Source organism: Doryrhamphus excisus, chromosome 3 (genome assembly GCF_030265055.1).
Source record: "Doryrhamphus excisus isolate RoL2022-K1 chromosome 3, RoL_Dexc_1.0, whole genome shotgun sequence".
Lineage (NCBI taxonomy): Eukaryota > Metazoa > Chordata > Actinopteri > Syngnathiformes > Syngnathidae > Doryrhamphus > Doryrhamphus excisus.
In genome coordinates, this window is record NC_080468.1 from 25,462,711 (window position 1) to 25,489,040 (window position 26,330).

The 26,330-nt window shown below is 41.3% G+C and overlaps 1 protein-coding gene across 3 annotated transcripts in view; it reads left to right on the forward strand.

Moving 5' to 3' along the window:
• Positions 1 to 26,330, forward strand: part of adamtsl3 (ADAMTS-like 3) — a 57,448-nt gene that overhangs the window by 21,087 nt on the left and 10,031 nt on the right. The window contains exons 2-15 of one of the 3 annotated variants that reach the window (XM_058067028.1): positions 871 to 987; positions 14,566 to 14,693; positions 17,694 to 17,739; positions 17,832 to 18,071; positions 18,345 to 18,471; positions 18,567 to 18,641; positions 19,936 to 20,093; positions 20,427 to 20,538; positions 20,616 to 20,754; positions 20,828 to 20,878; positions 21,378 to 21,585; positions 23,268 to 23,415; positions 23,900 to 23,984; positions 25,948 to 26,243. In XM_058067028.1, the coding sequence (XP_057923011.1) occupies positions 871 to 987; positions 14,566 to 14,693; positions 17,694 to 17,739; positions 17,832 to 18,071; positions 18,345 to 18,471; positions 18,567 to 18,641; positions 19,936 to 20,093; positions 20,427 to 20,538; positions 20,616 to 20,754; positions 20,828 to 20,878; positions 21,378 to 21,585; positions 23,268 to 23,415; positions 23,900 to 23,984; positions 25,948 to 26,243 (1,930 nt within the window). Of the gene's footprint in view, positions 1 to 870; positions 988 to 11,580; positions 12,385 to 14,544; positions 14,694 to 17,693; positions 17,740 to 17,831; positions 18,072 to 18,344; positions 18,472 to 18,566; positions 18,642 to 19,935; positions 20,094 to 20,426; positions 20,539 to 20,615; positions 20,755 to 20,827; positions 20,879 to 21,377; positions 21,586 to 23,267; positions 23,416 to 23,899; positions 23,985 to 25,947; positions 26,244 to 26,330 lie in introns of those variants that run through there. The other 2 variants (XM_058067029.1, XM_058067030.1) reach the window with 2 other exon arrangements.

Below are 26,330 nucleotides of genomic sequence, written 5' to 3' on the forward strand. Positions count from 1 at the left end.
CATGGCAGTTCCCCAAACATATGCATGCCAGACCTCCCAGAAGACCAATTCAGTCGTTGCTGTTTTCTTTGAAATACACAAAGAACAAAAGTGGCAAGCATTTGGCTTCGATCGTGACCACACATGACTGAAGGAAATGAAATCTTGGCACTATAAAGAAAAGGCGCCATTAAAAAAAGAAATTGCAAAAATTGGTGAAGATTCTCACACAGGAGCCAACAAATTTGTTCCGCTGAACGTCATTTGCCAGCAGCAACAATCGCCATGCTGAAATCCAGAGTCTGCGGTTACTGCCCAATCACTGCCTAGCGCCTGCTTTCAAATATGAAACAAAATGCACTACGACTTTCCTTAATCGGTGGCATTCTTGATCTTTGACTTCATCTGGCTGCTAGCCAGTCAAATTATTGGAAGGCTGCCATGTTGTTAGCTAGCATCTTAAACGCTCCATGCTTCATTGGTCTCTATTCTGAAATGCCAGGAGCACACCTGGCTCATTGTGAGCACAATTTGACTAGCATTTGAAAGCATATGCTGATAGATTAAGCTGCTACAGGAGATGCAAAATGTGGCCATCCAAGTATCTTTTTCCCTCGCTCTCACTTGTCCCAGCGCAGTTGACCCGAGTCATTACTCGGTGTTTATGACCCGCGGCAAGCAGCTGTGAGCCCCCTTGCTCGAGAATGTGGGTCCTGCTGTATTGCTAATAGGCCCCATTCAACATTCCCCCCATGTCCTATGTGACATCACATTCTACCAACAGGAAAACTTTTATGCTACATGTACCGCATCATAAACAATCAGGTGATGCCCGGTGGGATACACTGTGGTTGTCTACACAGTGTAATTAATGGCTTCTCTGGTTTCCAGGTTGTTGCGAGGGCCGATCACGACGATGCAGTGTTCATCCGAGAGTTCACCCTCATTCGCAGAGACCACCTCTCAGAGGAGCCTCTCCATGATGCTGGCCTAAAACCCGAAGACCCAGTAAGTGCTTTTAATTCCAAGTGTTTGTATACATTCCTTAATAATTCCCATGGAAAATGCGTATTAAATCGGCCAACAAATCAAATGTGTTTACACAGGGGAGGAGTGACTAATCGGTGGTGGCTGTTCGGCTAGCTACTAATTAATGCATGTGAACGATGACGGTGGCACAATGTTAGCGGTGGCGTAATGCAACTTCATAGTTTTTTTTTTTAACTTGATCTATTAGAATACTTGGCAGCCATTTTGAACACAAATCTGACATTGTTTTGTATAGCTTTTACCTCAAAGAGACAAAGAGACAAAATGGCAGTGGCATGATGCTAGCTAGCTAGTTGTACTTTACTAGGGTAAAGGTACGACAAACAAAAAGTCACTGAAAATATTTTCATCAATTGTATGATCGGTAGTCGGTAAAAATGTAAAATAAAATAATCTAAAATTGGAGGACAAAGGAGCAGAAGGGGGTGGAGCAAAGCGACATAGCAAACAATGTAGCATTATAGTCCAGGCTTAATTAGAGGTCAAAAATAAACATTCAATTTATTTGTTATTTGCTGGTGGTTGTGGGATGGTACCCCACAAATAGTGATGATGTATTATAATAATAATAATAATAATACATTTTATTTGTATATACTCAAAGACACTCAAAGACACTTTACAGAAGAATGAAGTTGAATAAAGCAAGTAAACAGAATAGAAGACAAACCAAAATACAACATTCATTGGTTAATACACAGCTAAAACATGAGTAAAAGCGGGGCGGGGCACGGCAGTCAGATATAAAAAGTTAGACATTAAAAACAGATTTAAAGAGGTGGGTTTTGAGTTGTTTTTTGAAGGTGGGAAGGTCAGGGCAAGCACGGAGTGAATGGGGCAAAGAGTTCCAGAGGGTGGGGGCAGTGATGGAGAAGGCTCTGTCTCCCCAGGTTCGGAGCTTGGTCTTACAGGGGAGTGCCAGGAGGTTTGAGTCTGAGGAGCGAAGGGGACGCGGGGGATCGTGTGGATGGAGCAGGTCTGTGAGATATGGGGGGGTCAGATCGTGGAGGGCTTTGTAGGCGATGATTGTACAGGATTACAGTACTCCATTTTTTGTATTACACTTCAGGTGACCTCTTGTGTTACTGAAAGCAGGATCATACCGCAGGACTCATGTTGGATTCTTGTTGGAATAATCACTTTGTAATTTTGGAATTATGGACTCAAATGTGCGTGGTCATTTTTTGTCGGACAACAAAACCGAGTGACATCACCAAAAGCCGCCTCATGTCTCACGCTAACATGTCTTAAAACCAGGAAGCCGCAGACTCCCAGGAGCCATATTTGCGATTCCTTTCAGCACTCACGCCGCTCTCTGACTCGCTGTTCCGTGTTTTTCAATATTGAGCTTGATTCACAGCCAAGATAAACTTAATTAAGGAGCGCTCCAGGAGGCGGATCTCGGCACTCCGACAAGTATTGGCTTTGACGTCCGTGCCAGGGTCAGGTTGGTGCAGCATTAGGACTGACCTCAACCGGACACTTTACCTCGTCCCTCGGGACCGGGGTTTCATCTCCTGTTTTTCCTGGCAGCCCCTTTAAGAACAGTGGAACTCACACCAATATATATAATGTAAAGTTCCAGAGACAAACATTGAGTCTATTCAGCTTCCTAATCAAAGAGTGCGGGGGTCTGATGACTGAGTTTTTGGCTTCCTCAAATGAGTAAAGATTATGAGATAATATCCCAGATGGTGAAATTTTCCAGACAATTTGCTGCAGTTTTCAAGGTTAGAAGCTGCAAAAATAAACGTCAGCTTAAAAATAAAGGTCTGCCATGATCAAGGAGTAAGGATTTGGTGATAAAAAGGTGATGGATTTCCTGAGGGAGGAGATGTCAGAAAAATGTTGAATAAACTCAGGACAAAAGAGGAGCAAGGTGGTGACAGGATCTAAGACGTGTGGTTTTCTCCTCAGCCGGCTACCGTCTAGACGGCAAATACAATCGTGCTGTCAGCAGCGGACTCTCTGAAAGGTGATCTCTCATTTAGCCTCTTTGGAGTCAGAGGTTCCCAGCAGCGCTGTTATCGGCCACGGCATGTATGCAAAATTTTTAAAGGTTCCCTATTGCACAATAGTGACTTTTTAATGATGCGATGAAGTGGAATCTGGAATCGATGTTTGACCACCAAATCTGAAACACCCTCACTTGTTTCATACACTTTTCAGATAGCACATTTGTGTCATCCTGTCCTGCTCTTTTGGGGATCAAACTTGCTTATTAGATTCTTTTGAATATCAATATATTGGTGAGTTTTAAGGCTACTGCTTTGAAACGTGATCAGGATTTTGTTTTCATTATATTTCATTCATGTATTTCATTATATCAATTGAATTTTACCATATCCGCCTAAACTCTTTCCCAACAAGACTGATTTGTTCCCATTGACTCCCATTATAACCACGTATTTGTGATACATTTAAAATGTAAAACCATATGTTTGGCTCCATTGTAGGTTATCTTGGAGCCTAAAAGCAGATTTGTAACTGTGCTAAGTACTACAGAGTCAACCATCAGAGGGTCGACTGAGCTGGGGGACAATGAGTGGACAGGCACATTTTGTAATGATGCTGTCATATTGCTAAACTATGTATTGTGAGATTTGGTGTTACGTACCTCGCAATATTGTACTGTAACTGAGACGGTGTACAAGAAACTAGACAAAATGTTGGCTAAATAATACAAAAAATTGAACAGTTTGCCACCCAACGTTCTGCTCTATATGTAAAAAGTAAACAAAGTGCACAATAGTCATGGATAAGCGATTGATGAGTAGGATCTAAATTTAAGTAGCACACTATTTTTGGACCTCTGAGACAACAGAATATTACAGAATACTATGGTATCTTAACACCAAATATCACTTGGCATCCCAAATCTTTGAGTTCTTTGTGGTGCACTGATTTGTGCACGTTTGGGTGAACCGTTTTTCACTTCCACTTTGCATGTCTTTGCTTGCTTTTACGCAAATGTGGCCTCGTGCCGTATTGTTTTTCCAATGGCACCTTAGGCAAGAACTGACATTTTTCATCTTTTACGAACCATAGCGTAGACGTGACGGCCTGTTGTCAACAGAGTAAATGGGGGTTGGGCAAATGGGGCAAAGGGCGTGATGGGGAGTGCACTTGGTGACCTCTGCAGCTGTGTTTAGCCTCCATCTCAAGGTGGAAAAAGGGGGCAACGGCATGCATGCCCAATTAAACACTTCATTTATCTTCATTAGGCCGCTGTGCTTGTTAGTTTTGGCAGGCGGTGAGGATGTTTAGGTTCAGGTTCTTTTTTGTCCCCCCACTGTTTAAGAATTTCTGTCTTCTGCGTGATATAACATAGGAATGTTTAGATTTCACGACCAACTGGCTCGCGTAGTTTAAAATTTAAGATAATCAGCGATGTTCCCTGAAGCTCAAGAAGCCAGGTGAGGGCATGGTGAGTTCCATATATTATTATCTTTGTCAATAAATTACTGTTAATATCAGCCAGTAATTTCCCGCTGGTGAAAATTCCAACAAAAACAGATCATCTCGGGCTCTAGAAATAAATCTATTACATTTATACTGCCTTTTCTGCCAACATTATTTTTTTAAATATATACACTTTGTCATATACTAAGGCCCTATGAAATGCCCTTAGGGCACAGTCTCAGTCACAGTCTCTTTGTGTCGTGGGGTGGAGACAATGTAGCACAAAGACAGTGCAGAAGACTGCAGAAGAGAGTAACATGGTATTCCGGAAATTCCGTTAGAAGATTGCATTGTATTGTCATTTTTTTCTATTTTTGCACTTACAGTAAAAATCTTGTCTGGTCTTATACTCGTAGAACAAATCTGGTGTCCTGTAACACCCCATTATTATTTGTGGTCAGAATGATGCCATTAAAAGTGTTGTAGGGAAACATCGGTTAGTTTGGTGTAGGCCATGTACAGTATATTTCCAAAACACTGTTTGTGGAGAATCTCCTGAGCAATTGAACGCGGTGTCGAGCCACGTGGCATTGGCTCCTTGGAGCTTTTCTATCATCCCCCACCACACTCCTGTGTTTGTTCCGTCAACATATTCGCTCAGTAAATCCTTGGCTAATGCTGTGACCACCCCCCCTCAGCTTGATGTGGTCTCGCACCATTGCACTGTGGGTACTGGAGTTATGCTACCGAGGGTCAAGACTTCACCACATAACAACTGTGGGTTTGTGTACAGAACTAGCAGTGTGTCTGTTACTGTTTTCTTACATTCAATAATGTCAGTATCCTTTAAAGACAGCAGAGCTCTCCTGTCACATAGAGGATCTTTGGTTCATATTTTTGTTGTTCTGTTCTCGCTGTTGTTCTTGTTGTGTTGGGAGAGCAAACTTTGTGTATTTTAAGGGAATTCCCCAACGTCAGGCATGTGGACATTTTAAGTGCAGCTCCACCTATAAGCCCTTAGCTGTTTATCACAGGGTGGTACTTTAATAAACTTTAATAACCACAGAAGCACTGCGGTTGGTGTGAGCTTCTGCATGACTCCCTCATTGTGGCCACTTGGCTCAGAAGGCCCGCTGTAATCTCCAGTGTAAGCAACAGTGTTATCCTGCCTGTAATTACCTGCCGCTGAAAGATTCCCCCTCCTCGCCGCGCCAGCCACCCGCCACCCATGCGGCGCACCATTTAGGTTAACCGCTGGGTAACATGCAACCAAAACCGTATCTATATCTTTTAATGTGGGCTCTAATGGTTGTGCATGTTAGCGGCTGGGAAAGGACCACACTGCAGTGGAGAATTACTCCAGTCCGGAAATGTCATGTAGAAGTCCGATTGGCACGCTATAGCTGCAAATTGTAGGTAAGAGTTTCTTGTTGAAAAGACCACTACAGGGGATCACTGTTCATATTTTATAAATAATTAATTAATTTAATTATTTTATTTTAATTATTACTTACTAACTATTACTAATGTACACAATCACCTTATGTCCTTATAATGCTGATTTTAGAGTAATACCTTTAGAATGTATTCATGTTCATCTTATATTGAAATTCTAGGAATTCTAGGGGTTGTCTTATATTCAAGTTGTAGACATGTATACATACAAATCATGTAACACATTGTTTGATGTGCTATGTTCGTCTTATAATCATCTTACATTCGGGGTCTCCTATGCATGCAACATCTTATGTGTGCGATGGGACGTCTTATATTCGGGGTCCAGAGATTTATATGTTAAAACCATTATGCGACATCTTATATTCAGAATTTAGATATTTATAGAGGCAAGCTACATCATCTTATGTAGCATAAGTCACCTTAGACCAGGGGTCGGGAACCTTTTTGGCTACGAGAGCCATGAAGGCCAGATATTTTAAAATGTGTATCTGTGAGAGCCATATACATTTTTTTAAACATTGAATGCAATAAAATGTGTGCATTTTTATGTAAGACCAACAGTTTTAGATATAATGGGCTCTAATTACGTAGACCAGGCACACGACCCCACGCCAATGGGGTGTGGCCAGCACACTTGTGAGCAGCGCAGTGTCTAATAATAAATCAAATACTTGTTGCCATTAATACAACTTCTGCTGCTGCATGGTTTTGCACCATACTCTGTACATGTATTTCATTCTTTTGGCCATCTTCGTCAGAAGGCTTAGTTCTGCAGCTTTAGCTAGGTGACTATTTGACTAAAGGAGGAAAGTCTACATTTACATGTTGACATCTCAATGACCGAGGTAGACTACCGCATTACCCAGTAATAATCGAGTTTTGGTGTTTGACCTGGAAAATATCATCAGGAAAGATGGATATGGTCAGCCGTATTGCAGTAGAAAATAAATGGACGGATTAAAATGCATAAGAAAGTTGTTGATTTTGAATATTATTTTTAACAGTCATTTCCGTGATGTTTACTTTAAAATGTTAGCAAAAATACATTTTTATTGTGGTAAGAAACACTTGAGAGCCAGATACAGTCATCAAAAGAGCCCTACCTGGCTCCCGAGCCATAGGTTCCCTACCTCTGCCTTAGACCATTAACACAACACATTTTATGTGCTATGGTTGTCTTGCATTCAGGGCCAAATAAATTATTTATGCAAATCACAAAACACATTGTCTTATGTGCTGCGGGTGGTCTAGAAATTCAAACATACAAAACACATGATACACCGTTGTATGTGGTTTGAGTCATCTTTATGTTAAGGGTTCAGAGACTTATACAAGCAAACCAATCGCCTTGTGTGCTATGGGTTGTATTATATTCAGGGTCGTCTTATATTCGGGTCAGTACGGTATTTATACAAAACCAGAAAATCAAATTAGTCAGACTCCCTTTCCAAAAACTGGCAGTTTAGTTCATGCAACTCCGGGGACGACAAGCATATCAAAAGCAGTCCAGTCTAGTGCATAACCACATTTTACAAACCAGCCAAGTGCTATAAAATGATGTCTTCTTGAGGAAATATACATCCTCCTGCAAACATGTGTTTCCCTAACTTTCCACCTATTAGTTCCATCCCCAAATCGCAAAAGGAGGAGACCCAGCAGGATGTTAAAGAAAATTTATGGCTTGTTGTGCACAATAAAGATCAATCTCCGAGATGAAACGTGCTGCTATGGATTCTGCGATTGAAAGCAAATATCAGTGTGTGTGCTGAAGCCATTCATCACTCGATCTGCTCCAAAAGCAGGCAAACTCACATTCTTCGCCATCTGTGCGATAATTGCGATAAGAAAAGGATTTGTTTAGACTGTAAAGTGCAGGGTAATTATTTGCAGCGTCTGGGGTTTCCCAGGTTGGACCACAAGCAAACTGTCAGCATTCCTCACCAGATTGTCAGTGACCTCACTTTGGGGATAATGACAAGGGACGAAGTGCACGAATGACTGATGGTTGCTTGGTGTCTTGAGGTTTCATGTAGCAACTCATACCAACCACTGGGTGCCACCATTATCCTTAACGCACATGCAGAATCGCATTTAAATGTTCCTTTCTTTACTGCAATACAGTAGCGTATTTAGACAGCTGTTGGGCCAGCGGGGGAGCGCTTTAGTCACGCATCCACATTTTATCTCCCCTCCCATCAAGTAGTTGGTTATACTGTATGAACAGTCCTGACATGGTAAGATACTGTAGCGAAAAAACACAAGACAACCTTTAACTTTTGAATGCGCAAAACACCTTTAATAATTGTTTTGGCAGTACTAACAAGTCAGATAAATGATAAATTGATATCCGACAATTTTTTTTAAGTTCTGCCATAATGCACTCTGTTCTTTTGACACCATTTACAGTTGATGTGCTACCACTCAGTCAGTCTTTTATTCGTTATGCCACTGCTATGTCCTCCAAATATTATGCTTCTCCGGGCCTCCAACCAGCATTTTCACATCCATTTCAGTGAAATTCCACTTGTTTGTCCTTATTGACTTCTCACCAGCCATGATTCAGAATGTCAGAACAATGCACTCAAGTGTTGTTTAATATGGGCTCCGCATTCATGAGTCACTGTGCTTTAACCCTCTGTGATGAAGATGAGACGTGGGAAGACGTGGGACATGAGGTCGAGTTGCATATGTGCCACTTTTTATAAGACTGACGGTTCGATTATTGCTCCCTAGCAATATCACGTTCCAGTTGGTGGTCTGTGGTTTACTATTAATCGAAACATTTTGAACTACAAGTAATATGTAATATTCTGGTCAATAGATGGCAGTAATGACACAAAAAATTAAGTCAGCCATGGCATGTCCAACATGATAAGAGTGAAAAAGTGTTATCCTCCCATTCTGTGTGGAAGTGGTTAGTTTTTGGATTACTAAGTTAATAAGAAATGCACTTGAGGCTTGCTGGTTAGCTTGCTTCATTAGCTATTAGCTCCCTAGCTTGCGGCCGTCACAAGTCCGTGCAGCAAGTTGCGCAATCTGTTGCAAACAACGATGGTAATGTTAAAAAACTGTGTTGAGAAAATCATAAACAGGTTTTCTGCGCTCTATGAAAAAATTTAATTGATTATTATTGAATCATATATTAACTGCTATGAATAACAGATGACTGTCGAGCGAGCGAGTGATGTTTGAAGCATCATGTCGTGAGGGAAAGCTGTATAAATATCTAACCCATGACTATAAGACAACCCAATTCTCTAATTTCTCAGCTGTAGTGGTGTTAAATTTCCAAGATAACTAAAGTTGTAGTAGCAGTAGTAGTTGTAGTGGTAATACTTAGGAAGAGGTTGTTCACACATAAATCTCTACACAACAAATAAAAGACCGTTTTGTATGTGGCGCAAGGCGTTCCTTCTAAGGTAAAATAACTTCTTATTTGAACTTTGCTACAACCCACAGAATATCCTTTATGTTCTTCACTGTTTGATTCATGCCGTGTTGAAAACATAATTGTACGCATATCAACCCCCATGAATATTCAACTTTCTCAAAGAAAAAAAACTGGCACTTTGTCTACTTCTTTTAAGTGATGCCATAGTTGTAGGTCAGTCACAGGTCACGATAACGGACCTGCAGCGGTTTCTTCTGATTGCGGCATCATTATCTACAGTAAAAAACGTCACACGAAAGGATGTTCCAGACCCTGCCTTTGACCACCTTTATCACGTTACTATCGCGTTCCAGCTGGGCGCCAAAGACAACAGGCGATACATTCCCAACAATGGAAAACACATGTTAGCTGTGTGACTCAATTTTCAGGTTGAAAAGCGAAACCGTGGCTCTAGAGCCTTCAGAGCGGATCGGGTCTGTTTTTTGGTTGGTGGTTATAGCAGCTTCAGCTTTCCCTTTGATGAATGGTGCACCTTTTAGAGGCGCTGTCCACCCAAACAAGTCTAGTCCTAGTCTGAAGATATTTACTGATCTGTAGTCCCGATTTAGCCAAAGCTCACTGTTTCTCAGTATAACCCAAGATTTATACTTTAAACAAGCTTTAGGTCCCTGTTGACCTTGAAGTTCGGTATTGAGCCTACCATGAACAAAAAAATACGGACTCTCTCCCCAGCAACAGAGCATTTATCATTTTATCCTAATGTAGCTTGAAGTACATCAGGAATCCAAAACAAATTAGTTACTCAGACAGGAAAGTGTCCGGGGGATGGGATCAAAAGGGCAGGATGTGCGCCACACGGTCTTCTGTTCACGGAATGTGCACAAAAAGATAAAGCACGGTCTCATCTGCATCAGGCCCAGTTTACTAAATGCTCAAATTTCGCAATGTAATTCTGCATTAGAATCTCAGTCTCCACACAGGTGTGCTAAATGGTAGCATTTTTCCGTGGAATTCTGCATGAGAGTATCAGGCCCAATTTGATCCAGACTAAACATCTACAGTACTGGCCAAATGTTCGGACACACATGACACAACACCATGGTCCCGACCACATTAATAAGGCAAGGAATTGCACTCAGTAACCCTGACAAGGCACACCTGTGAAGTGAAAACCATTTCAGGTGAGTACCTGATGCAGCTCATTGGGAGAACATCAAGGGTTTGCAGCACTATTGATTTTTCAGGGTTTCCTATATGAAATACCCCAGGAAACGCCATCTCTATTCCAACGGTTTTGCGCCACGATTTGGGAAACATGCTGATATTCTGCTGCAAGGTCGTGAAATCTACTTGTGATGCAACATCATACAAACGTGGGGGTGAGCATGTACATGGACTAACTAGGCTCATCCAGGGACGTTATGGTGTACAGTGGATTGTTTCCAATTGGGTGTCACTCAAGCACATTAATTGTTCCAAGCCAACACAGCAGTTTATTTTCTGAACATTTTACACTTGCAAAATATGAGAAGGATTTTTTCAGAAAGCAAATATTTGCAGATTACAGATAAAAGTCAAGTGGATGTCCATTCTGTAAGATATTTGCATTGAGCACAACTCTTGAGTATTGTCTTTGGAGCAGAATCCGAGCTGCATTATGTGATCGCACACTGGCACCATTTTTCTATAATTTGTTATTTCGTGCCATAGCAGAAACTGGAAAGTCGCTCAGTTTATGATACAGTCCTTGTGCGCCAAGAGCTGTCCATCTTGCTGGTTGTTTTCTTCCAGAATTGTCCCTCCACCTGCCCCCACCTCCACTGCAGTGAGGAAATATCCAGTGGGCCTAAAGCGCCAGATGTTATAAAAGGCTCCACTGAAGTTAGTCACTCTTAAATGGAATAATGCTTTTGTGACACCCTTCACATTTCAGCTAGCATATACAGTATACTTATTATATATAAGGGACAATACTATTGAAATGTACATACTTCCAAGTAGTTGCTATGCAGCTTGTATAGCAGCATATATTTACTATACAATGACAACAAGTCAAAATAAGTAGAACAAGTGTAAATAACACAATTGTGTCTTGACCACAGTTAAACATGGAGGTGGTAGCATAAGGGCTGCATGAGAGCCGCCAGCACTTGAGGAGCTGCTTTCATTGAGTGCATCTCAGAGTAAACATGTCCAATTTGTGTCCTCCAGTTGTTCTCAACTGGTTGGGCTGCAGTGACCCAAATTGCAGGAATTTTTCAACTAAACTTCTCTGATATTGAGCTAGTGAGCAGCAACACTGAGACGCTGTCTCTTGATGGCACGCTGCAGCAGATATCTGCCGCTGTGTTTTGGATGAACAGCATCTTGAATCTCCATGCGATGTCTTTCCTCTCCCACTCAAGCTTGGCTTGCACCTCGCAAGGGCATAACAAGCCAATAGCGCAAACAAGAACATGAGGTGCATTCACAGACATTGGGTAATTATTACATGTTTTTTTTCCCCAAGCAAAGACCCACTGAAAACAGCTCCGAGACCCACCAGCTGAGAATCACTGGTCTAAATGACAAGAGTGCTTAGCTATTTTGACAGACTTACTGCAAAAACAAGGACAGTAATTCTCTACTGTTATACACACTGCACACTGACTAGTATACTAGTATATAAAGTATATAAGATTACTTTCTGTACATATTGTCTCTTGAGAAGATATACTGCCAGAAATCACATAAGAGGACAAAAAGGGAGGCCAAGACACGAGCAAAGAGGAGACAGAAATAAAACAATAAGACTTAAAGGTGTGATTTTTCAGATGGTGTCCAGTCCAACTCCTTGTTTGAATGCTTGACTGAAGACCATTTATTGATTGGCCAGACATCATGGGACCCCTCCTTCTGTCCTCACATTGCACATAGAAAATACCTCCCACCCCCGCTCCTTCCTTAACCTCCCCTTTAATCCAAGTCCCTCTTGAGGAGGCAGAGAAGAGGACTGCAGGCGTACAGGACTGACCCAGAGAGGACAGCTGCTGTGAAGGCTTCGTGAAGCCATGGAGTGTTCCTCATCCTGCAAGCTACTGCTAACAGTTCTTCTTCTTATTGTGGTATTGTAACATCTCCCCTTCTTTATTTTATAGTCTATATTCTCATTCTTTATTATAGTGTGTTGTGTTTGCATCCTCCAGTGTCACATGATGTTGTTTACTATGCGGCATGTGACTCGAGGCTCATCCTTTGAGCTGTAGTTCTTTTTGTGAAGATGCACAAGACAAGGGCTAGAGCAGATGTGCACATATCACATGTCAGCCTGAAAAAACGAGGTACAGTGTGAGTATTCAATGGTCAGGTTTCTCTGGAAAATGTCCTCCCTTGCTTGACAGGTGACTTGCATTGTCCATCAGCGGACATCTTGCTCATTTCCTTCTTTATGCTTGATGGACCACATGGGAAGGAGAAGCTCTGTTTTTCTCATCTCTTGAATCAAATAGTGAGCAAGCAGGATGAACGGTGGACATATGAGCCCTCTCAAGGGACTTTACTATAGGACTAATGGATATATTTTTAGAGTAGGCAGTGTACAGCTTGGGTAGTACTATGAACACAGCCATTGTCTTCATGTTATCATCTGCATGAGTGCTTCCACCACTGCTAGAGCTGTGGTTCATTACCGGAAGCATGAATTGCAGTACAAGTGAGTGCACCTCATACTGGATGTGTGCAAAAAAAAGCTCCTGTTTTTTCTAGGGACATACCGAGCTATTAGATTCAAAGCCCTGCAAGCCTTCATTGAGAACAATAGCAGTGCCCTGAGCCAAAGCTGGCCTCCATCATCTCCATCCTTCTTGTCCTTCATCCTCTACTCTCTTTCACCAGCCTCCCTGACCGCCATCCAAAAAGGAGGAGGATTCTAACAGGCTGTTTTATTTATTTACCATGGATCCAAACACAGGAATAGTTGGCCCTATGCACAAAGTCTAAAGTAGCGCCATGGCGTTGGCCGCTTGCTCTGTTGACTCTGTGTGTGTTTTAGGTGCTGCCATTCCCCCTCTGTTGTTCTTTGGCGTTTATAGCGCTGCGCACACATTTTTAATAAGCTGAACTCGCCGCCCCGAGCTGCTCTGCGGGGTGTTTTTGCTTCTGAAAATAATCAGATCATTATTACATATCTGCTGCTGTCCAATGAAAGACCACTTCATCACTGTTGTATAACCTCAATAATCAATGGCTCTCATAGGAGTTAATTGAATTAATCTGTTCCAGGGTCATACTGTGGCCAGCAGAGGCAATGTTTGTCTCACGAGTGTAAAAAAAAAAAAAAAGTTAACCGCTCGTACTATTAATCAGAAATCACCCTGACTTGGAACTTGGATGATGCTGACGTTTTTCCTGCACAATTGCTGGTCGATTAGATGCTCGATTAGGAGACCTCTACTTTTTAATGACTTACTGCAAAAAGATTAGTGAAGGACCATGACAATTATTATATGCGTTCCTCTCTTTGGGATCCTAGTCCTCATGATTACAAATCTGCAGAGCATGCAAATGCAGAGAAGCTTTTCTACCAAAGACTTTGTCTTTATGTTGAGGAAATTGCATGAAATGCTATTTTTTTTTTGTCCTTCTTTGCATCTTTTCATGGCTCCTCTAATCTTCAAACGTCCAAGTGAATGGCAGATTATTTTATTGAATGTGGTTTTGATTCCTTTAAAGCCACATTCCTACGGCCTTGGGAGGCGGATGATTTGTCCCACAGTTAGTTGCTTTTCCCAGAGTGTGAAATGCCAACTTTTCTTCTCACCTTCCAGCATCGCTCAAAGCCAAAAGAAAGAAACATAGCTCGTACGCAGTCAGGCGGCGCTGACACATATCACATGACCATGCCAGCCTTTTTCAAAATACACACCTTGTTTTACATTTTAAGCAATCTGCCCTTTTGTTTATTTTTCTTCTTCTTCTAAATTTGAACCATTTTCAAAGTTTCATAAGGTTATGTCATTGAAGTAAATTTTTTGATTACTATTTTGACTGAATTCAAGAGTATCAGACTATAAGAATATAAGACGACTCAGCTGTGATAGGCTCCCACATACCCTGCAACCCCAGTCAGGACAAACGGCATAGAAAATGGATAGAGAGATAGACATTCAAGTACAAGTATAATCAAGTATGTACTCTTTATCCTGTGATCTGGTTTGCCATGTCCTGGGCAACACTGTCCACAGACGTTTGTGGACGCTGTAGTTTTTATTTACATCCCTCCTCAGATGGCCTCTCTATGTGTGCAGAGCTCCCGGATAGCCCGCTCAGAAGAGGACCGAGACACTCTTTGGGATGCCTGGGGCTCATGGAGTGAATGTTCCCGTACCTGCGGAGGAGGAGCATCCTATTCCCTGAGACGATGCCTCACTTCCAAGTAGGACTTAACACAGAAATACAGCGATATAATGGATTGTAGTCAAAAACAGGAACCATCAAATAATGTCAGCTTTCATGAGTACTGTACATGTCTTTAAGTGTGCTAATTCTCACTGTAAATGTCATTTGTGGCTCCCCCCTATGGCTTCTGCTCAAAATTCTTGGGTGGAGAAGCTAGCATGCATGTAATCCAGATTTGCTTAAAGTTTATAATCATTAGACACATGGCGAGTGATTTATGGACAATTAGTCGCTAATTTGCTCAGACATTTTGCTTGACGGCAGCCAATTTTACTCTAATTTTACACACAATCGCCTCACTTTTTGGCGGAATGCCCTTAAGTTACAGTTGAGGTCTGTGAGAAAGTGGAAATTAAAATGTACCTCTCTTCAATATTGCACAACACAGCAGCAAAGAACCAGTGGTGTAATCGCGGCAAGGTGCAAACTGCTCAATCAGCATTAACTCATTCAATAACATTGCGTTTTTATTAAACCCAATCTTTTCGTGTTATTATTACATGAGAGGCAAAAAGAGGTGATGACTCAACTCCCCACTAATGGATGACACTTTCAGAGCAAAAACCATTAAAAAAGTCCAGAAGGTGGCAGAAGTGCATTTGATTAGAGCTTGTCATTTCAGTGGAAGAATTACACATGACAGGAAGAAGGAAGTGAGGGAGCATACAGCGTGCAGAAGGTTATACATTGGAGGGAAATTTTAACACATGCACGCATGCATGCACACACATACTTCAGTTCCAAATGTGAAAATTGTATAGTTCATGGTTACATTTATAAATAAATTGTTATTTTGATGTAAAACAAGCAAATTTTTGTCTTGGTTTAGATATTTCAGCTGACACAAAGCAACAAATATTTGTGTTAAGTGAAAATTATGCTTGAAATTAAATACATCTTTTCTCAAAAAGTTGTTTTTTAGTCAGGAATTTATATTTTCCTGAAACCTGTATGTTCTGCTGCTGTATGACAAATGTAACAAGAACAAATTTAACACCAAAAGCTAGGTAGCAACATTTTAAAGCGCATCCAGAGGCAAGTAAATGCAAATACGGCAAATAAAAAAAAAGTTTAAAAAAAATACATCACAATGTCAACAACAACAGTAGGGTTCCATGTTTTAACACATTATTCACCCGTGAGCAGCAGTGTGCAGCAGTTCAGGAGCAGAAGAGTTCCATCACGGTGTGTTTCCCTGTAGTTCATCCAATTCAGTGTGAAAATCAACTCGCTATGTGATGTGATCAAGGGGCTACTGAAGGCGACGTGATCTGTTTAGTCTGTACTTTTTTTTTTTTTTGCGTTGGTGCTCTTTGTATGTGTTGGCATTTAGGGGTCAGCACGTTGCCATTGGCTCAGAGGGTGTTGCAGGCATTTTTTTTTAGGTTTGAAAAGAGACACATACACATACACTGGGGCCTTGTGCTTTTTTTAATGATGCTCTTTCATTTTCCAAAATGGGAGGAGGGCCCACTTGTTCCCACGCCAACAGCAAGGTGATGTGAGATGAGGAGAGGTGACAGACGCTCCAGCCTCATACATTACCACTACCGGGCTGCAAGAAGTTGTAAGCACGGCCGTCTGCATATCTAAACCAGCGACGCCAAACACCTCGTAACGTGTCAGTTGCTTTAACAGCCAGTAAAAGCTCAGGTCCCATAACAAGCAAAGGGGAATGCTCATATGAACGCAATGAAACCCCTAAAAAGTGACCCGAATATAAAGTTGACACTGAATATGCATGTCAACACCAATCACACTGAGGTCTCTCAAATAGCAAAAGGGTTGATAAGGAATGCAAACAACAAAAAATATACAACACAACCCTGAATACAAGAACATCATCTTTTTTCTTCTTATTTAAAAGCAAATTATTTGTAATTACAACATTCTTTCTGGCATAAACCAGCTCACAATTTCAGCTGATTTATGTAACAAGGCACCTACCCTCTCTGTTTTGCTGTTTTTTTTCTTTAAAAATCCGATATTTCAACCAGCAAGTTCAGAATATGGGAGGAAATGTATATTTCTATGATGATATGTTGCTCATCCTTGTCTGATTTGTTACCTGTCTCTTGATTCTTGTCCACACTCAAGCCGCTCACCGCTGTTTGTCTTGGCCGGCCGATCAGTCTGGAAGGATCTGACTAATGTTCTTGCCATGCCACACACTCTTTGCTCGAATAACACAAACCTTTAAGCCTGAACTTGGTCCTGTGTCAGCCAACCAAACAAAAAAAAAAACGGCTATGATGTCGCTTGAAATCCTCTAAAAGTCTTCCAAAGTCAACACAATATACTTTGACTGGAGTCAAGGTGGATAATTGACCCCCATTCATGGTTTATCTTCACTTACTGTAGCATCATTATTATGTGTTATTTTCGAATGCATAAGCCAAAGAAAAAGCAGTCCTTTGCCGTTCACTGAGCTGAGGTCTTTTGTACAACTTTACAGGTTTATTTCTTTGACATTTCCAGTGGCATTCCCAATTGTACAGTTGTGTATTTATTAACTCATTCAATAGCAAAGACATATTTATACGTTTTTCCTAATCCTAAAGACATATTTTGCATTTTTTTTGCTCGAGAAGGAACCTTAGGTCATGATGCAACTGCACACTAAAAGAGATCACTGTTATATCAGTTTCAAGACGTAAAAAAATGGAGTTCTTTTGGTAGGTGCTACATGATTGTCCTCTACCATTGTGCATTGATAGTTTTTTCCAGTTTTATTTTGGCTTCAATGGGTTAAAACACGAAATGTAGGTGGATTCCACGTCAGATTTCCAGTTATGATAAATCCACTCTGGCTTTTCCCTTATAGTCACGATGAAGGGACTTTATTATGTCTTAGCGCCACTTGTGGTTGCTGAATGTCGAGCTCACCGCCGGCACTTATGCTCATGTATTGTGGTTTGCCTCATCATTCAACACCACAAGAAGTAAGCTCACACAATTTTCTTCCATACCCCTGCAGGACGTGTGAAGGGCAGAATATCAAGTATCGCACATGCAGTAATGTGGTAAGCTGTGCATCTATAATGTAGTATTTCTTAAAATGGCTGATTGTTTTTCAGAATGCTTTGCTCTTACTATGTCTGTGTTTCCCTTTAAGGATTGCCCCTTGGATGCCGGGGACTTCCGAGCTCAGCAGTGTTCAGCCCATGCCGACGTGCGCTACCAGGGCCGATACCACGATTGGTTGCCTGTCTACAATGACCCAGACAACCCGTGCGCCCTGAAGTGCAAAGCCAAGGGCTCATCAGGGCTGGTGGTGGAGTTGGCGCCCAAGGTTCTGGATGGGACACGGTGCTACACCGAGTCTCTGGACATGTGCATCAGTGGAGCATGCCAGGTAGTTTTTAAAGTGATAGTTCGGATAATTTAGTCCAGTTCTGGTTGGATTTCAGTGATGAAGAACGGGTAGTCACTGGGGTTTCACCAGGAAGGAGTTTGGCTTCTCAAAACAATATGCATTCAAAATACTAATACATTACCATCCCAAAAATACCTACTCGAAAAAATCAGACCTCACAAATCACTCAATGTGTGTGTTACATGTAGGATTAGACTGTTATTTGCTATTATCATGTTTATCTAATATGTCCATATTGTTTTCACATTCCAGATTGTTGGCTGCGACCACGAGTTGGGAAGTGCAGCAAAAGAAGACAACTGTGGCGTGTGCAGTGGAGACGGCTCCTCCTGCAGACTGGTACGAGGAAACTACAAATCCCAGCATGCCTCAGGAAAAAGTAGGTTCTCCCATAGAACTGAATTGTGATGTGTGCTGGTTGAATTGCTTGATTCAAATACATCTAATGTGTTGTCCATTTCTGTCCAACTCAAGTTGAGGACACAGTGGTGATCATCCCCTTTAAGAGTCGACACGTGCGTCTTGTCCTCAAAGGCCCGGATCACTTGTGTAAGTCCTGGTAGGTCCAGGGTGCCTTTCATTGTTTAGAGTGGATAAATACTTTTTGTATTGTATTGAACCAAATATAAGAAGGTTTTGGAGTTGTCTTACATTTGGGATGATGACAAAAGTACGAAAACGAGTTTAAAATACAAAAAAAACACAACTTTAATGGCTTACTATCATGCATTTCATGATGGCAAATAGCTGCTGGGATACATGTGATTCATCACCTGCTTCTGTCCACTTTTCTGGCTCCCTCTCCCCTGGCAGCCATGTACAATGAAATGCTTTGCTGACTGTTAAGTTACTGTGTGATGAGTTTAGCATTCATCAGATGACACAGTGAGTCAGACTGTTATATTGAGTAATGACTTCCTGTGATAGATCATGATTGGTTCCTGTCAAATAAAGAGCTGCCTGGTCCTCATAGACACATGCACTCCACAATATGCTATTTAATGATGTGGACATGTGTGGCTTATAGTCCAGTGCGTCTTATATATATGTACAGATCTGTTTTTCTCTTTAAATTTAGTGGGTGCGTCTACACCGGAAGTTATGGTAATTGAGTAAATAAATTGTTGATGACTTCCAAGAGTCATCAAGTGAGTTGTGTAGAGACAGGAAGTGGAACTGGAGGTAGCAGAGATGAGGATGCTGAGGTTCTCATTGGGAGTGACCAGGATGGATAGGATCAGGAACAGGTACATCAGAGGGACATTACATGTTAGAGGCCTTGGAGATAAAGTCAGAGCGGCCATGTCCAAAGGAGAGATAGTGAAGATAGTGAAGGGTAGTTGGTGTGAGAGAGCCAGATGCAGAAGACAGGGTTGGATGGAGGAGATTGATTTGCTGTGGCGACCCCTGAAGGGAAAAGCCCAAAGCGAAAGAAGAAGAAGATCAAGTGAGTTGTTTTTGTGAGTTTCCTTGTAGTCTAAATGATGTCATCTTCAATCTGTTTGCCTTTCTCCGGTTCTCATTTAACTTGATGTAGATTTTTTGCTTTGTGTATTTGTTTCTTTTGCTTCTCTACAATGCTGCATGCTTTCTCTACAATGGGGACGTTGCATTTTATTGATGTTTGTTCCTTTCCTCCCAGACATTGGAAGGCATGAATCAATGTTGTCCACATCCACCCCTTTGTTTGCAGAAAGTTGGCCACCTGCTGCTCTGTTGACTTGTTTGCCTCATTTTGCCTCATGTTGTCATTGTGTAAATTGGTTTTCCAATGGTGTGTGTACAATCTCTTCAAACACTTAACTATTATTAACAGATGTACGATTTTGTGTTCCTTCTTCAGCTGTGGAGAGTAAGACTTTACAAGGGGTAAAAAGCCAAGTTGCCCTGAATAAATCAGGGCAGTACCACCTGGAAAATACCACCTTGGATTACCAAAAACTTGCTGATAAGGAGGTTCTGAGAATTCCTGGGCCACTAAGGGCTGATTTTACCATCCAGGTAAGAGCTCAAATATGCTGTGCCCATAGGAACAAGTTTTTTTGTTTTTTAAACAAAAATATACTTTAAAATATGTTTTATTTTATCAAAGTTACAACTCTATTTTCACAATATGACAAATTTCTCTTGTTGCATTCTCAATTCTCATTAAATTACAACTTTAGTTTTACATTATAATGTAGTTATGTATAATTCTTATTTTCAGTGTGCTCCTGCTACTCCTTCATAGGAATGTATGAGACAACCTTAAAGAGTCCTTTGGGCTACATGGTTTTTGTCTACAACCATGCATTTCCAGTGTATGATGAAAATATTGTAGTATATTACCTGCAGGTCCAATTTGCAAGTGGAGCAGACAGCGTCATCCAGTATATCTTCTACCAGCCTATCATCCACCGCTGGAGGGAAACTGACTTCTTCCCTTGCTCTGTCACTTGTGGAGGAGGTAGACCACCAAGATGATGCAAGAATATGATATTATGATCATAAAAACATGAAATCAGCATTTCTTTTCTGCTTTAGGGTACCAGTTGACGTCTGCAGAGTGCTTCGATATGCGCAGTAGCCGTGTGGTTGTGGACCAGTACTGCCATTATTACCCTGAGAACATCAAACCCAAACCCAAACTGCAGGAGTGCAACATGGAGCCTTGTCTTGCCAGGTAAGAACATACTTTTTTTAGCTACCTTTCACATTAAAACCACACTTAAATTGTCTTACATGTTGTCTTTCAGTGATGGTTACAAGCAGATTATGCCATATGACCTCTACCACCCTTTGCCAAGGTATGTCCTGCTTTAAATTAAATATAAATGAACATACATACATGTATAGTACATATTGTCTGCACCCTTAACCATCGAGTCTCTCAATTTACAAGTAGAGATGAGCTCCACCTCTGTACTGCCATACAATGCAGGTCTGAAAGTTGTATACACCCCTCAACAATGTAACCCAAAAAGTGACACCCAAAAATATTAACAAAAAATACATTTTAGTTTCAATAATTATAGTTTTACATTACATACATTACCAACTCATTTAATTATGTTTCTCACGTTCTTCATCAAATTGCCGGCACCTACAACTTTCTTTTCCCCCATGGTAGGTTTTTTTTTTTAAATGTCAGCAACACGTAGGTTGCAATACAGTTCAGGGCAAACAGGTTTATCACCTGCATTAGTCTATGAAAACCATAGCATACAAAAAACAAAGCAAAGTTTTGGCATATATACATAGGAAAAGCGAGGTTTGACTGTGTATATGTGTGTACTGTCTACATAGGTGGGAGAGCAGCCCCTGGACTGCCTGCTCCACTTCCTGCGGCGGTGGCGGCATCCAGAGTCGCTCTGTCTCCTGTGTGGAGGAGGACATGCAAGGCACCATCACAGCAACCGAGGAGTGGAAGTGTCTATATGCCCCCAAGACGGCCATCCTACAGCCCTGCAACACCTTTGACTGCCCCACCTGGCTGGCCCAGGATTGGTCTCCTGTAGGTGTTTCATATACAGTGAAGAAAATAAGTATTTGAACACCCTGCTATTTTGCTATTTCTCCCACTTAGAAATCATGGAGGGGTCTGAAATTTTCATCGTAGGTGCATGTCCACTGTGAGAGAGATAAACTAAAAAGAAAAATCCAGAAATCACAATGCATGATTTTTTAACAATTTATTTGTGTGATACAGCTGCTAATAAGTATTTGAACACCTGAGAAAATGAATGTTAATATTTGGTCCAGTAGCCTTTGTTTGCTATTACAGAGGTCAAACGTTTCCTGTAGTTTTTCACCAGGTTTGCACACACTGCAGGAGGGATCTTGGCCCACTCCTCCACACAGATCTTCTCTAGATCAGTCAGGTTTCTGGGCTGTCGCTGAGAAACACGGAGTTTGAGCTCCCTCCAAAGATTTTCGATTGGGTTCAGGTCTGGAGACTGGCTGGGCCATGCTAGAACCTTGATATGCTTCTTACGGAGCCACTCCTTGGTTTTCCTGGCTGTGTGCTTCGGGTCGTTGTCGTGTTGGAAGACCCAGCCACGACCCATCTTCAATGCTCTGACAGAGGGAAGGAGGTTGTTCCCCAAAATCTCACAATACACGGCCCCAGTCATCCTCTCTTTAATGCAGTGCACTCGTCCTGTCCCATGTGCAGAAAAACACCCCCAAAGCATGATGCTACCACCCCCATGCTTCACAGTAGGGATGGTGTTCTTCGGATTGTACTCTTCATTCTTCTTCCTCCAAACACGCTTATTGGAATTATGACCAAAAAGTTCTATTTTGGTCTCATCTGACCATAAAACTTTCTCCCATGACTCCTCTGTATCATCCAAATGGTCATATGCAAACTTAAGACGGGCCTTGACATGTGCTGGTTTAAGCAGGGGAACCTTTCGTGCCATGCATGATTTCACATCATGACGTCTTAGTGTATTACCTACAGTAACCTTGGAAACGGTGGTCCCAGCTCTTTTCAGGTCATTGACCAAGTCCTGTCGTGTAGTTCTGGGCTGATTCCTCACCTTTCTTAGAATCATTGAGACCCCACGAGGTGATATCTTGCATGGGGCTCCACTCCGATTGAGATTGACCGTCATGTTTAGCTTCTTCCATTTTCTAATGATAGCTCCAACAGTGGACCTTTTTTCACCAAGCTGCTTGGTAATTGCTCCGTAGCCCTTTCCAGCCTTGTGGAGGTGTACAATTTTGTCTCTGGTGTCTTTGGACAGCTCTTTGGTCTTCGCCATGTTACAAGTTAAAGTCTTACTGATTGTATGGGGTGGACAGGTGTCTTTATGCAGCTAACGACCTCAAACAGGTGCATCTGATTCAGGATGATACATGGAGTGCAGGTGGACTTCTAATGGGCAGACTAACAGGTCTTTCAGGGTCAGAATTCTAGATGATACACAGGTGTTCAAATACTTATTTGCAGCTGTATCACACAAATAAATTGTTAAAAAATCATGCATTGTGATTTCTGGATTTTTCTTTTTAGTTTATCTCTCTCACAGTGGACATGCACCTACGATGAAAATTTCAGACCCCTCCATGATTTCTAAGTGGGAGAAATAGCAAAATAGCAGGGTGTTCAAATACTTATTTTCTTCACTGTATTACATTATATCAGCTTAAAGGCCAAATTACATATATATCTCTCATACCACCCTCCAGTGCACAGTGACTTGTGGTCAGGGTCTACGCTACAGGGTGGTGCTGTGCATTGACCACAGGGGGCTCCATGCTGGAGGATGCAACCCCAGCACCAAGCCCCACATCAAAGAGGAGTGCCTGGTGACTGTTCCCTGCTACAAGGCTCTTGGTGGGTTTTTATGCACGCTTGACTAAACGACTATATATATATATATATATATGTATAGATAGTAGATAGATGGACTTTATTTTATGAATTTTTCAGAGTGAATACGTTGTTTTTACCAGATTAAAATAACAGAAATTGTCAAATCAAGGATCAAATCGAATTTTCACTCGTTCACATTTTCATTCACATCGGTAAGTATAAAAAGAAGCTAACCAGTTACTGTTGTATAGATATATACATGTAATATGTGACCTTTATTCCCAATTTTATATCATCAAAATGGTCAGTTCCAGGGTTAAAGTATATCTTTTGTGTAAATGTAAGTCAACCCCTGTTGGCGATAGCAATCGTAAAAATATAATAACATATGCAAGCTATTCTCTAGTACCTTCTTTGAGAAAATCTTACTCAGGACCACAATGTTACCAAGATTATGCAAAACAACTATCCTCAAACCAACTTGTTTGTTGTGCCCTTTCTTTAGATACGCTACCTGTTGAAGCTAAACCTCCGTGGCACAAGCAGGCCATTGAGCTGGAAGAGGAGATTGCCGTAACCGAGGAACCCAAGTAATGCAACTTTTTTAAGTTTTAGTTGAGTTTTTTTTTTTTTTTTGGGGGGGGGGTGTCTGCATTAGACCATAGTTCGTCCAAAAGTTAATATAAATTACATTTGTAGGGTCGCCTATGGTTTATATTGAAAACATTTTGCAAGATATGCAAGCGTACATGTAATACAGAGATATTCAAAGTTGAATAATCATGATCAAGCATCTGCATCTGCTACCAAAGAATATATAAGGTTTATAAGGTGTTTTTTTAACCTAACCACTCCCCCACAAAGACTTATTTATACGGCTTTTATGTTTTTTGCATGAGAGACACGAAGTGGTGATGATGGAACTCTACAATAGAAGAGAGCATGATTGGTGCAGTTTTGAGATGAAAAAAGCGACAGTGATAGTGCTTGAATTTTCACAAAAGACATTTTTGAGACCTGATGTTTTGCTGAAACTTTCCTCTGTTCTACTGCTGTTTACTAAAAAACAGGTAGAATAAAGCAACCCTTAAGGTCTAATCTTTCTTTTGGTACATGGCATGTCTCTATATCCCAAGAACAATATTCTGTGTGACTTGAAAAATCTGCCAAAATTATCAAAAATGACCGGTACCGGTAAAAAAAAAAAAAAAAAAAAAAAAAAAAAAAAAAAAATGACCGGTACCGAGAGGGACAGCTTTTGAAAAATGGTTGGTATTGAATGAATTAAATGTTGGAGGTACCCCTGCAAAGATGTTACAGACATATGTTTGTCAGTCTCCTAAAGCTGTATGCCAAATTTGGTGGCGATTGAGCTAAACACACTAAAGTTATAGAGTTAAATGGAGTGTTTTGTATAGCGTGCATTGAGCAGTGTGAGAAGTTTCAAGTCCTAAGTGCCTCCAAATTTTCACCTTTTAGTAGCGGTTCAGGAGTAGAAGAATTTAACATCGAGAGTGTAGCCCAGAGGGAATTTCAGTGTGTTCATTGTTCATCTTGTCCAGGAGTTTGATGTTTTTCATGCTGCTTTTCCTCTGCTGAACACCTGCCTTGTCATAAATGTGATGTATGGGAGGTCATGTAAGGTCACAAAAAAAAGCATCCGCCTCTTCTGTCAAAAGCTAAAAGTGTTGCCTCACCACACTCACTGATGTTCAAGATGTCCCACATGTTCATTGACTAATAATAATAGACTGTCCTTTTGGAGCGCGGCCAAACACGTTTGCATGACTCGCATTAGCAAGTGTGTTCGCCAATTCTAAACATCTGTGTGAAAGCTGCATAAAAACATATCTGGCAACCACATGGGACAAGAGAATCAAAAATGGAGACAAGTCATGTTTTTGCTTACGGTCCAAAAAACTGCTCTAAATCATATATTTCCACTGAAGTAAGTCACAAACATCTCTTGTGCACAAAAGACAACCTAGCTAAGGCACTAACATTGCTTAGTTTTGCAGCTCATCATTAAGTCATCACCTTGAAGACATATTCATCTGAAAATAAATCATTTCCTTCAAGGAGTTTTAATTTAATCTGACACGTTTTATTCCTCAGGAAGTCTTTGAGCAGGAATGAGGTTTTAATATTTCTACTTTCCCCCGAGCTGTTGAAAAGACCTTGACGGATTCCCATGATATACAAGCATTTCCTCTTCCTTTTCGCACATGAAAGTGCTTTTTTAAATCTGCCATTCCTAATGTGTCACAGCTGTTCCATTTACTAAGCGCAAGAAAATCTATTGGATTGGACGGTCGGCTTTCAACAATATTCATGTCTTAATTTGAGTCAAAAAGACTGAATGGTTGTCTTGTCCTATTCCATTCTCATAGGAAATAATGTCAACAGGACTAAACACTTAAAGGGTTAATCTGTGTCCATGGTAATATATTTATTAACTCTCCAGCTGATGTTTTGAGCCATATTAATAATGTAAAAACAAATCTGCTAATGTAAAATAAATACAACTTGAACATCTTCATCTGTCATTCCCAGCTTCATCCCATCTCCCTGGCAACCCTGCAGCAGAACGTGCGGCACCGGCACGCAACGGCGCACCGTGAAGTGTCAGCTGTTGTTGCCCTTCTCCCAGACTGTGGCTGACCTCCCTGATGACGAATGCGTAGGTGTCAAACCTCCAGAGAGCCAACCCTGCTACCGTACTCCGTGCCACAAGACAGAAGGAGGTGATGATGTGGAGGAGGACGAGATGGAGGAGATGGTCCAAGGAGAGGGGCTGCATGAGTGGGAATACGACGGGTTCACCCAGTGCTCTGAAAGCTGTGGAGGAGGTATGGAACCACTGTGTATATGACAAGTTCATTCATTCATTCATTTTCTACCGCTTATCATCACGAGACTCGCAGGGGTGCTGGAGC